At 37.6% G+C, this 13,195-nt stretch overlaps 1 protein-coding gene across 2 annotated transcripts in view; it reads right to left on the reverse strand.

Annotated features, from left to right (window-relative positions):
• Window positions 1-205: 205 nt before the first annotated feature.
• The window catches only part of WASF3 (WASP family member 3), an 84,294-nt gene continuing 71,304 nt past the window's right edge, over window positions 206-13,195 (reverse strand). The window contains exons 6-10 of one of the 2 annotated variants that reach the window (XM_031066076.1): window positions 13,028-13,145; window positions 6,435-6,601; window positions 5,505-5,768; window positions 3,532-3,887; window positions 206-2,827 (exon numbers count right to left, since the gene is read on the reverse strand). In XM_031066076.1, coding sequence (XP_030921936.1) covers window positions 2,670-2,827; window positions 3,532-3,887; window positions 5,505-5,768; window positions 6,435-6,601; window positions 13,028-13,145 — 1,063 coding nt within the window. In that variant the 3' untranslated portion in view covers window positions 206-2,669. Of the gene's footprint in view, window positions 2,828-3,531; window positions 3,888-5,504; window positions 5,769-6,434; window positions 6,602-8,357; window positions 8,534-13,027; window positions 13,146-13,195 lie in introns of both variants that reach the window. The other variant, XM_005417679.2, reaches the window with a different exon arrangement.

Genomic DNA, 13,195 nt, shown 5'->3' on the forward strand with positions numbered 1-13,195 from the left:
AGCTTGAATCAAGGCTGCAAAAGAACCAAGTATGGATGTTAGCAGGAGCAGCAGTACCTCAAGGGAATCTGTTTTGTAGACTCCATCCTTCATCCCAGGAACATCATGCCCTGGGACCAGAGACAGCATTTGGAAGTCTTAGGTTTTCACTTCTATTATTGCTAAGTTAAAATAAAGATTAACAGCAAAATCTTACTAATCTAAGGAAAGAAACACAGGCTCAAAAGTGAGATTTTATTCATATTTGTTACTTATGCACAACCCAAAGTATGATAAAACTGATAAAAACAGCCTAGAATAGTGTTTACATCACTAAATTCAATTCACATTTCATCCATAAAATACCAAAAGGAAAATTGACAACATTGCAGGTTCAGAAAAACAGGTTGGCTACTATGACTGAAAAATCTACACTACCTTCACTGGTCACAACTGATTGCTTGTTTAATGCTTATTATTTAAAATAAGCAAAAATTACAAAATTTCAGACACACCCAACTTCTGTGCTCATAAAATATATCTTCTGTCATATCAAATTTCAATAGATTGGAAAGAATTTTCTGCTGAGACATTTCATTTCAGCATGTATCAAAAGAACGTCAAGAGTGCTCTCACCACCTATGCAGTGATGTAACACTGAGGTCCCAGTTGCACCTTCAGCTACCTCTCCAAAGAATCATTTTGCAGGCCACTGTGCAAGCACACCATGGTAAGAACAAGCCATGTCCCACTCGGTGATGAAAGCCACCATCAGGCTACAGCCTAAAGTCTGTCCTCCCTGGTAGACACACAGACCTCAGACTCCAGGACACAAAATAAAGCACACTTCAGCTCTGCATTTTAAGGCAAGGACAAAACCAGCTCCAACTGGGACAGAGATCAGCAAGTACCTTCAGCTGCCCCTGGTTACCAAGAGCTGTGGTTGCTCACCACTATGCAGAGATTGGTCATACTGTGTCATACTTGGTGTGATAAATTTTAACACCAGCCCTGAGGCAGCATGTTATCCCTCTACCATAAAGGCAGCCACCATGGATGGCAATATCATATGCAGATTATACAGCAATGCAGTAGCCAACAGTTTGCATGCAAACATCGTGTTAGACTGTTACATTCTCAGGACTAAAACTGTTAATGGTGTAAACACAGGTTAGATAATCACCTTCAATTTCTCTTTTTATTTTACATACTTCTTTTAAGAACAGATGGGGGTGCCTCACAGGACAAAGGAGGTTTACCAAATGTTAGACCTGGAATTACAGAGACTTCTGTTACAAAGATTAAAACTGTAATCTGGTAAGGAAAGAAATCTTCCCCTGCTATGAATAAAATTTAAAAGCCTCATTAGGCAGAGCAGCAGCCTGACTCTTGGTCCAGAAAAAAAACAAACAACCAAAAAAAAACCCAAACAAAACAAACCATTTTAATACCATATGGCTGACAAAAAAATGGAAAACAAGGAAAACACAGACAGTCAAAGCAGGCTTTATGGCAGCAACTATGCCTAGGAAAGGACCAAGAAAGTGAGTGTATATGTATATATGGCATAGTACCTCAACAGCCATCAAAACTGCCCTAACTGCCCTTGTTTTATCCATGGGATGGACTGGGAAAGAAATACATTCAAAGTAAGAGTTCTGAGTCAATGTGCTACACAACTACACATGTACAAATCAACAACAACAGAACTTATTTACACACATTTATACCTACAGGCATAAAGACCAAGTTTAATACTTGTGAAATAGATCTGATTGCTAGATCCAGACTCTTCCAATCTTTAGCAATAACAGTAGCATTTCTGCACTGCAACAGCCACAGGGTTTCCATCAGGACTATCCTGCATCCAATTGATCTTATATTAAGGCTGAAAAGCTCCACAGGTATTTTCATTTCCATTTATAACACAGACATGCATCTGCTACCCAGCAGAGACCCCCCCAACACTCTTCCCAACAAGCAGCCAGCAACTTAGAGCTGGTACTGTTACAGACATATCTGTCTGCTCACCAGATGTTCTTTTTTGATCATGTGGGGTCATTCTTCAAAGTATACATTTCATCATCTGCTACATTTTTAGATAAAAAGGAAGATAATATAAAATCAATTCTGTATGCATAAAAACTTAAGCCCAGATGTGGTTAAAAATAGACTAAGGTGGGCATAATTAGTACCTAATAAAAAAGCTAAAAGTCATATTTATGGAACTCAACACTTCACTCAGCCATACAGTTAGCTGCCCTCAAAGACTAACAACCAGACCAATTCACAAGTATCTAAGTTGCTTACATAATTAAAAGAATAAGATGTAAAGTCAAAAAAATATATTTTATCCCTTCAAGAACAGGAAAGTAAAATAAAATGCTGGTTCTGTAACAGTGCAACAACTGCATCATATTTTGCACGCAGCACAAGAGTTGCTACATTTAGTGGCACTTAAGTAGTATGCAGTAAATACTGAAAGTAAGACAAGTTTCTGATCTGCATAAGCATAATCACATCATTATTACCAGAGTTGCTAAGCTACAGCATTCTGAATAATACCAATTCAATTTTAGCACTTCCCTCACTAGCCTTAATACATGTCAACGTCCTGCTTTACATCTTGCTAACAAAGCAATCACTGAAGCCAAGTATTTAATGCAGTTGCCAGCAGGCTTGGGCCACGTTCAGTCTGACCAGTCGTTCTCATCAAACTCGGAGTCGTCGTCGGAGTCACTGTACTCCACGGCGATGCGCCGCGACAGGATGGTGGCCACGTCATTGCCAACGGGCTCGCGCTTCGCCTCCTGCTCACGCTGCTCCTGCACCTTCTTCAGCTGAATTCCTGCAGAGACAATCATGCTCAGGTAAAGCTTTCCAGGCAAGAGATTTCCTATTTGACACTTTTGTGGGTGAGCTTGTCATAGTCTTAGAAAATACTCAGGAAAAAAAGAAAGCAAGCATTGAGAGAAGAGAGCCTCCTTGAGCAAGGAAGAGGGAAAGACAAAAAGAGCAGATTGGAAACAACTCTAAGAGACTGAATGCTTCTGGACTTCTAAAACTGTCAACAATATGTTGAAGCTAAATATTCAAGACTGTACAGGTCATTTTGATCTGAAGAGGAAAGTTTTCAAAACTGTATTTGGAAATACTGTTAGACCTACAGTTCTATTATAAGTGAGGTCAGGAAGAGCTGTAAGTCACTGGTTAAAAAAATCAGTGGGCCGAAGCCTGGTGTTGGGCAATTCAGTTCTTCTAAACAGAAGCAAAAATCCATGTACAGGTACTGGCGCTTCACATAATAAACACAAGTGCTGCGTTCATTAGATTATGTCCACACAAACACTAGAACACGCTTGACAAAGCTGTGCAGCTTTAGGTGCTAGAAAATGATCCAACCTCATGGCTGACAAATGTCGGAACAGGTGTGTGGTACCTGTGGTTAATGAAATCTTCCCAGCTGGGAAAAGAAGCCATAAACTCATTTCAGTGGAAAACACTGTGCTCCCACTGAAAAGAAGGAATACCTAAAACCCAGTGTGCACTTACCCATCCTGATGGCAGCCAGCAGATCGCTCCGTGCATCGCTCATTGGTGCCTGCTTCGCCTCCGACGCCGGAGGAGCGTGCATGGGGGAGGAAGACAGGGATGCACCTGCAGCAGGAGGGCCTGGAGGGGGAGGAGGTGGGCCGGGAGGAGGAGGAGCAGTGACAACAAGCCCACCAGCAGGAGGAGGATGAGTAGCTGCATATGTAGAGCCAGTCACCAGTCCGGAATGGGAAGGTGCCACGGGAAGCTGAAGAGGACTGACAAATGCAGTTTGTGCTGAAGGAATCATAGGAGGGGGAGGAGGAGGGGGAGGACCTGTAGGATTGTAATAATCCACCATCTGAGCTGGGAGCATCCTATATAAAACAGAACAAAAACATTTAATGCATTCAAAGTTAGAACTTACAAAATTATTGCCGCTTAAACTGCACTCATCCAACCTCAGGTAAAACAAAAACCAAAAGCATTTTAAACTGGTAACTTAAATATGCAAGTGATTATACATGTAAGAATTGCCAAATATTGCTAATATATTGAGATTTAAGACAAATATTGAAGTTAAAAGCAATGTCCTTTCAGCACTCTACAAAGCAAGCTTCTTTATCTTAATTTTCCTGCCCAGTTAAGTATGAAGCTGCATTTCTTATTAAACATCTACTCTGTGGGACTGCAAAGTGCAAAGTCCTTGAAGAAGAAGGGACCAAGAAAACTGCAGACTACACCCTTCAATTCCATAGAAGGTCAAGAGGTAACAGAGGACACAGACATGGAGAAAAATGGAAAGTATGAAAGGAAAGATTTACCCAAAGGTATCTCATGTGCTTCTTCTGTCAAATTTATCCGTTTAAATACCATTTAATTAAATTGATACATTTGATTGATTCTTTAAATAGGAGGCAAAGGGAAGAGCTCATTTCTTTGTTAAAATGCCATTGAAAGAAATCTTAATCAGAAAAAAAAGAGATTTTGTAAGAGTTATGAAGTAGGTAAAGAACTAGATACAGGAGACAGGAGCTGAAGCAAAGAGACTGATGACATTGAGTGACACATGCCAGTGTATGACAACTGCAACAGCCCAACAATGGTCATGGACCTGAGGGCTAAGCACAGGGATGTCTCACACACTGGAAACAACAGAGAAAGGGCAGTCTGGAGCAGTCCCTCCTAACTGAGTCATCTGCAGCACGATAGCCATGAATCAGGCAAAGGCTATCCCAGGATGCATCAAGCAAGGATGACAAACCTTGGCTTGCATAGTAAAAAACAACACAGGCAAGAATGACTATAACTTTCCTGGGGTTACAACTTGAAAGCTTAAGCTATTTACACAAAAGAACTGACAGAGACACAGACTTATTAGAAAACAGATGTTTTCTTGCTACAGGAGAACAAGAACTCTGGAGCAAGCCTTCCTCCAGAATGCATTCAGGCAAAATATCAGGCATTTGATAAATCTCTGTCTTGAATTAAAAAGTGGCATTCCTCCTGTGGCAGGATGGAATTTGTGTCTGAGGAGGCCCCATCAAATTCTGTCCAAGCTTCTCTAAAAAGGCCTTTCAGGGATTTCAGGGGTGCAGCAAACACTGGTAGATGAATCACAATCAAAAATGCTCTTTCTGCACATTTCCTGAAGTTTAAAATGTTATCCAAAATAACCTGAAACTACTTTCAAATTTAAAGGAAAATTATCCCTTCTTCAATATTGTATTAGGCACCCTTAATATTTTACAATCATACTGACTTCACCAATACACACTTCATTTAATACAAGTCTGGTTATTTCTGCTTTCACTATTTCTTCACTTAAATTCAGTTCATACATAGAAATGATACCAATTTTCTTCTGTCCTCCCCAAGGAGGTAACTAATGTATTTGGGGTCTTTTTCTTTGATGCATCGCACGTTATGATGGTTACAAAAAACACGCATTCCTCTGTTTTTGCCAAGAATCCACTAGAATAAATCAGACTTACCCATATTCTGCTGGTACCACAGGTACTGAGCTGTGCTGGCCATCTGAAGGCTGGGGTGGAGGTGGAGGTGGTTGCTGAGGTCTGTTTAAAGTGGCGTGTCGTACCGTGGTGGAGGGCGGTCTGTACTCATGCTCGTGGCTTTGGGATGCTGCCATGTACTGTGGACCATCTCCTGCTCCATAGGAAGGCATTGCTATCTGCTGATGGAGGGAATGATTCGGAGTAGCAGGATAAGAATAATCTGTAACATCGGATGCATGGGACCTACAATTAAAGTAAATTGATGCAGAAGAACAGATTATGTGAGTGTAACAGGGCATTACCTAAATAACTGACAAAACAAGCAAAAAGGAACACAATCAGCATTATTTCTCTTGCAAGAGGATTCCTCGATTTATCAGTTATCACTCCCTTTTAAGTCCAGAGAAAGCACAAGAATTTTAGTAGCCATAATGAAGCTTATGGTTTTTGCCAATGATTTTGACAGTCCATTGTTTGAAATGGCAATACTTACCAGCCTGCCTCAAGTTAACAGTGGCAGCAGAAAAAGAAAAGCAACACTACAAGCACTTGCAATTATGTAGAAGAACATATTTTACCAATGCAGAGAAAACCAATTTTGAAAGTTAGAAAATGCTTTTTGTTTGCACAATTAATTTCGTTGGAAAGGCTTAAAGAAACTGGGAAATGTAAGTATTAGTTGAGCAGAGAGTTCATAAAGATACAAAGTCTAGGATGTTCTGTCAAATAAGCCCAAGAGAGGGAGCAAAAGGATCTTTTCATCCCATTACTGTGAAGACTTGTTTTAGTAATGAACAATGGTGCAGCCTGGCTTTTAGTGAACACAGTGAACTGATGCACTTATCTGTGAGACTGGAAGCAAGGTAAGCAACAAAAAGCCAGGGCTTTGAGCAAAACAAAATAACAAACCCTTTGGGCATTTTGTCCTCTTTCATGCTTCCTGCCTGTTCCATTTTCTTTGCGTCACTCATGAACTCAATGCCCATTTTCCTTCTCTCCCACTCTTCTTTTCTTGTTCTTACTTTTCTCACATTAATTTGCTGGTTTCTGTTTGGATTCAGCTTGTGTTTCTCCCTCTAAAGTACAATAAGTATAACAACAAATATATTGTAAATTGCCACAGTCCAAACACCAGGATGTCAACATTTAATGCTTAAGTCTTAAAAGTAGCAAACGAGAAGATATGCGACCAATTTTTTTTTTATTTTAGGACTAGAAAAAAAAAGACAGCATAACCAAGTACACTTATTTGGGATCTGACTTACAGAACCCTGCTCATGCAGTGGCTGGCAGCATGAAAATGTCTCTCAAACCAGTACATATTTCTATATGTATGGGTTTTTTAGTGCTTAAGACAAGGTAAAAAAATAGAAAGCCCTCTCTCCACCTCACATTCTCAGAATTAATGCTTCATGGACGTAAAACATATTTCAGGATTCAATCTCAGATATTTGATTCACTGAAATGTGAAATCCTTCATAATTTATAAAATATAAAAGGCATATGTAAGTACAAGGTATCTATCACACAAACAACATCAAAACAGATGCATCCTACAATTTTTGCTTAGAAAAATACCACAGATTGCAAATACCACATATCTGCAAACAACCAAATACATGTTGACATTGCTGGGAGATAAAAACAAATCACTTCAATACGATAATTTAAACTCAGGAATCCTGGAAGCAAGGTGATAAATCTGAAAAAAAAAGACTCAAAAAGTGTGAAACAGAACTCCTGATGAAAAAATCCACAGCTTTTGCTAGATCAACCTATGTAAAGCTTTGTCAGTCTCCAGTGTTTCATTAAGACTAATAGGAGAAAGTTTTGCATTAGAAACTGAAAAATAAAACTAAACAAACAACAGCTTCTAGACAGTGAGGGAGTCTGAACACATTACTGAAAGACCAATAGCAATATCAAATACTATGTTTCAATTAAAAGTTCATTACTTTGCACAAAGACCACAACATTGCAACGTTCTGAGCAGATTTTTTTTCATTTAAATTAATCTCCACTGTACAGTGGACTAAAGGTATCATTTTACACTCTTGCAGTGGTAGCTGCTTCCTCAACCTAACCATTCAACAATTTAAACACTTTTTCCAGTGGACCCTCTTTATTTCTACACTTATTGCTAGTACTTAATCACAACAGACAAAGGAAACAAAGTAAGTGGCAAAATGCTCTGGTGAGACCAGCTTAGTGCAAAAACTAAGACTTCAACGCACATCAGGTAGCTCCCACTGAGCTCAAAGGGAATCTCAGTCTCAATGAAGATGAATTCTGCTGCATTATCTCTAAGTAGACATTTTTGTTATTTCAAGCAGTAACATCTCATCTGGTTTTGTAGCTTGGTTTTTTACTAATACAACATCAAAAAGCTGAACTTTTCTCCCACCGAAGTATTCCTTACAGGCAAAAGTATTCTTGACTGAGTAGATCACAGAAAAATATTTATTAAGCTACCAGCAGGGCACCAAACAACAGACTAGACACTAAGGAAAAGCTACTGATATTATCTAGTAGAGGCTTAAATGCTTTGTAACTACAGCTACTGAAGATGAAATACAAAGCATGCAGCAAACACTTCTTTCTCTGCAGCACATAACATTAAGATGACAAAATGCTCATGTGAAGCTGAGGAAGAAAAAAATCATTACAGAATCTATTATTTCATTTACGCTTAAAAATAAATTTGAAAAGAATGTTTTAAACATGCATTGGACGTTTTGTCTAACTATTCCCATCCTGCAAAAACACCTAATTCTACTCAGAATTGCTGAACATACAACTGTGGTATAACAAACAGCTTTGCTGTAAACAGACCTAGTATCTGGGGACAGTGATCCCTCGGAAGATGCTCCATGGTATACACTTTGAGACAACCTGTTGTCAGGTCTAAGCTCTTTGTCATATGCCATCATATTCCACTCCTGGCGTCTGTTCCTGGCTTTTCTAACCTTTTTCACCTCACGGGTGGTGCCATCTATACGCTTTTGCTCCTAATGTCCAAACAAAAGAAATAAAGCATGCAAAGAGAGAGAGAAAAGGAAAGGAAAAAAGCTGGTTAAAATGCAGTTAGAGTGCATGAAAATAAGACCAGACTTACAGATGAAGCCAAGTCTTCATAAAATTTCTCTGCACTAAAATAACCTCATTAGTAGCAGGACTTTTGATCTGCCTTTGTTCTGTAAGGATGCATGTGCTACTGTGATGCCAATCTCCTGGTTTTCCTAATACAGAAATGGGCCCAATTTTAAAAGCCAGAAAGTTGAACCCCTTCTGACATCATGTCTTTTATTTAGACCACCCTGAAACAATTGTAATTTTCATCTCCTGAAAATCAAACTTCTGGGAATGTTAAATAAGCTCAGGGCTATTCTAGTTATTCATTATGGTCACAATCAAATGGGCCATGGGAAGTATGGAGAAATTGGACACACTTTCCTATTCCATAGTCTACGTGAAATTATTTTTGTTTGCTTTAACTTCCTCTCCCTTCTTAGATCTAATTACCTACTGAAATTCCTCCTAGTTTCTCCTCATCATTCATATAAAAATGAATTACATTAATTCTCTCTGCAGTGAGTCAGCAATACTCAGGCCAGCAGTATATTACAGCTTGATAGGTTCATGACAAACTTGGCTGCTTTTATCTTTCAATAAATACAACATCAGGCTCAACCAATGTCAGTATTTATCATACCTATTTATCTTTACCTCACTGATAGCAAGATGTCCTAATATTGGGACCCAATGCTTTCACACCTTGGAAATGTTGTACTCACCTACTTCTGATTACTCAGTATGAATATAAAGCTCATACTGGTGCTTCTGCACAAAAAAATGAACAAGATTGCTCAATTCAGACTGAGAACGGTCTGCTACTCCTTTTCTCAGTATTCATGAGAGCATAGGGGTATTTTTTCAACCAGCTCTAGATCCTACACCTTAGAATACATGTCTGATCTATTAGTAGGTTGGTGTTAGGCTTTTGGCTGCTAGAAAAATAGTTTCTCAGAAAATAATTATATTGCTATTCTGAGAATGCAGTCAGTGAATTGTACTGAGAGAAAAGCTTGGTCAAATTCTGGTAGGCAAGCCTTTTACTGGGGAATTTAGACCCATAAAATAAGGGATAATAGTTGGAAAGCCAGTTTAACAAAAAACCCATCACAGATGAACACAGGTTTTTAATCCAACTGTCAAACAGCACTGAGTAAATAATTCTGAAATAATGTGTTTGGCATTACATATCTAACAAAAAACTAACAAATGGCTTCCTTGTCCTTTTTTTTGGATCTCTCGCTCATTTATGCATATTTGCATGAAGGACCTGCTGACCCTCTTAACATTTAGAATGTCAGAAAAGACTTCTTGAAGTTCAACACCCAAATGTTTTGACAGCTCTTGCTTATTTCTACAGTAAACAGATTTTTGGTCTAATTTATGTTTAATAACAATGACCATCTCGGTTCTTAATCAGTTCTCCCAAAATATTTTTCCTCCAAAAACCTTTTTTAGAATCACACCCTTTTTATGTCTGATAATCACTTTTTCACATCAAATTTTGCCAACAGAGGATTTGGAGCAGAAAGGACTCAGATTTGGTCATGCTTTATTTTAAATATATATAGCTTTGCTAATTGCCATGGTTGAATATATGCTTGTTAAAAGCTTCTCATCTGTCTTTTTCAATTACTTGCTGCAAATATTTTGGGTTTTTTAAAATTTTCGACTTTTATCCTGATTCCTGAGTCATGTTATATTTCAAAAGAAAGCTCAAGTAAGCATTTTCACTGAAAACACTTCATTTTGTCTTCTTTCAGAACAACAATTTTGTCATCTGGGGGTCACAACTATGTATTTCTTGCAAGATTCTAAGTAAAATAAATATTCACCTTTTGACAAATACATGATGCTACCAGGAAGACAATCATTTTGATACAATTCCTGTACAATCGTGACTGCTTACATGACTGCTTACAGTTACTGCTTATTATTTAGAAGTTTAGTTTTAAAGAGATCAGCTTTTTTTATAGAAAAAAAGTTTATAAAAAGTTTTCAAAATTTTAAAAAGTTTAAAAATGTTTATACATGTGGATGTATAAACAACAAAAAATAAGCACAAAGTTTAGCTGCCTTTAATTGGATCAGATTTCAGCTGGACAGGTTGTTCCAGATCAGCATCTGTAAGCATGCTAATGAATAAATACACTTGAATCCTTTCTACTCAAGCAGTACTAAACCCTACTGGTAGTGATATTTTGATTAAATATTATATCAATACATCTCTAAAACATTAAATGTCTTCCAAAACAGTGGGGCAGCCCTATTCCTAGCAGTTGACAAAGCTACATGTACCGCTAAGAGTAGTTTTAAGCTGTTTCAGTAGCAGTTTCATTCCCTTGACAATGGTGACAGCTCTAGCTTTACGACGCAGGGCAAAGATGACAGAGTTGTAGGGGAGCTAAAGCCTTTCTAGATAATTACAGCTGGAAATATTTCTCAGAAAATTAAAGCAATATTAAAAGGAGTTACTTTTTCAAACTAACTGTAATAGAAGCTGTGGCAGACAAGTGGGTGGTGTAGATTAAGCCAGAAAACAAGTCATTCATGTTGGCAGGAAATTATTTCAGCGAACACAAAACATATTAGAGCCTTCAAACAGGGTTGAGTTAATTGTAAGTTTGATATTTGCATCAAGAACTGGCAAACGATATTTCAAGCACCTTAATAAATAATTAAGAGCTAGTAATAAAAAGCAGCTTCAGCAAGTATTTGTAATACTTTCAAAAAACTGGAAGCATGAGCCTAGAGTATTTTCCTGACCACAAATTTATAAAATCCTATCAAAACACAAGTCATCAAGAATGATTTCTGAAACATAAGCTTTCCAATATTAGAAATTTTTACTTGCTTGAATAGCTAATTATTCCCAGATAAAAAGCCAGCACAATAAAGAGCAAATGGGAACAGTTTAATCACAACTGCCCTACCTACAGCCATTCAATTTAGAATACTACTGGTACATACCAAGTCAAAACTACACTGAACTCTCAGACACCGATCTACAGAAAGTTAAAAATAGACTACACAGATTTTAAACTTAAAGAATTAAAATTACATTTTTCTTTGGAAAAAGATTGCCTGAAAGAGTCAAATCAGAGGGAGCCTGTCAGATATTCTCAATTAAACTGTATAAAGAAACAAAAAGCATTATATTTAAGGCAAGAAAATTAAGCAGCTCATAAACCTCCTGCTGCAACAGCTCAAGCACTTAGGGCAAATTATCAAAATAATACTGGAAAATTGATTCTCTGGTGCAGGGACTACTCTCAGATTTCACTGAGCACCTAAAAATTGAGGCTAAAAACTAGCTGTACTTGCTCAGCTGACTAGGATGGCATTTGGGTGTCTACCTTGTACTTTGTTAAACAATACACATTTATTTCATCTGCACAGTTTCTCAACTATCAAGTTTTGTGCTTCTGTAGACCACAAACCAAGTAAAGAATTCTCATTTAATAAATAGAAAATTTAAGTTCAGCTATCAAATTGTCAATAAATGCTCTGGATTCATTCCTGGTTACTGCTACCATAAGGACAAGAATAAAAGAAAAAGAACATTTGGTTCAGCAACCTGTGGAACAAAGTGTGCCTGGGACACATCTCACCCAAACCATCCTGCTCTCCAAAGGACACGGATCATGAAATGCATGAAAATCATCTTCTGGAAAGCTAAACCTGAGATTTCTTCCCATCACAAAGTCAACTTCATCCATGGAAACTCAAGTCTATGCTGCTTTCTTCTTAGTTGGACTTGGCATATATTTAATCAAATCAAATAGTACTTCAGTAGAATTTATCAAGTGGTAATTCTGTGATGTATGGCTATAATACTACATGACTGGAATTGAGCATATTTGCATTTGCAGACTGTAATAAGACAATTAAAATCTACAGAAAATATACCACGGATGGAAATAAGCAGGATGTGTTGCCTAAGTTGAAGTCTAAAAGTAACTTATATATATAAAGTAGTTTTGTAGAAATTGTTCTAAAGGAATAAAGAATGCTCAAGTGATTTTTCAAATTCTTATAAAGGCATCTGTATTTTTTCCTTTAAAATCAGAATGGAAAGAATGGGACACTGGAATGGAAAAAACTCTAATTCCAACTCCTTTCCTCTCTCATTTCAGTGTCTTTTTCTGGAGCATAACAGGGCCATTTTTCTGGGTACCAATAAACAGATACTGGCAAAGGATTCAAAACAGCATCTTGGAAGATAACCACAGCCCTCCTAAAATTCAATTTGCTGCCTTCTTAAAATAGACAGGATAAGCCATAAAAATGGAATGTACTGAATCTAAGCCACACAAGAAGAACAATCTTTCCATGCATACAAACTAAGTATGACCTGGAAATTTTTATGCCTGGACAAATGCACATAAAAACATAATAGCACAAATGTGCTATTATGTTTCTGTTTTTACCTTTTGTCTCCTCTTTTCTTTTCGCTTATCTTCAGTATCCTGTAACATTTTTTCTTTCCAAAGATCAAAAAAATAGGAAGGATCGGTATAGAACTTCAATCCATCTTTCTTATCATCCCTGGAAAAGCAGCAGAAGAAAAGCTAAAAATATGAACTAGTGTGTTTTAA

Source organism: Geospiza fortis, unplaced genomic scaffold (genome assembly GCF_000277835.1).
Source record: "Geospiza fortis unplaced genomic scaffold, GeoFor_1.0 scaffold16, whole genome shotgun sequence".
Taxonomy (NCBI): domain Eukaryota; kingdom Metazoa; phylum Chordata; class Aves; order Passeriformes; family Thraupidae; genus Geospiza; species Geospiza fortis.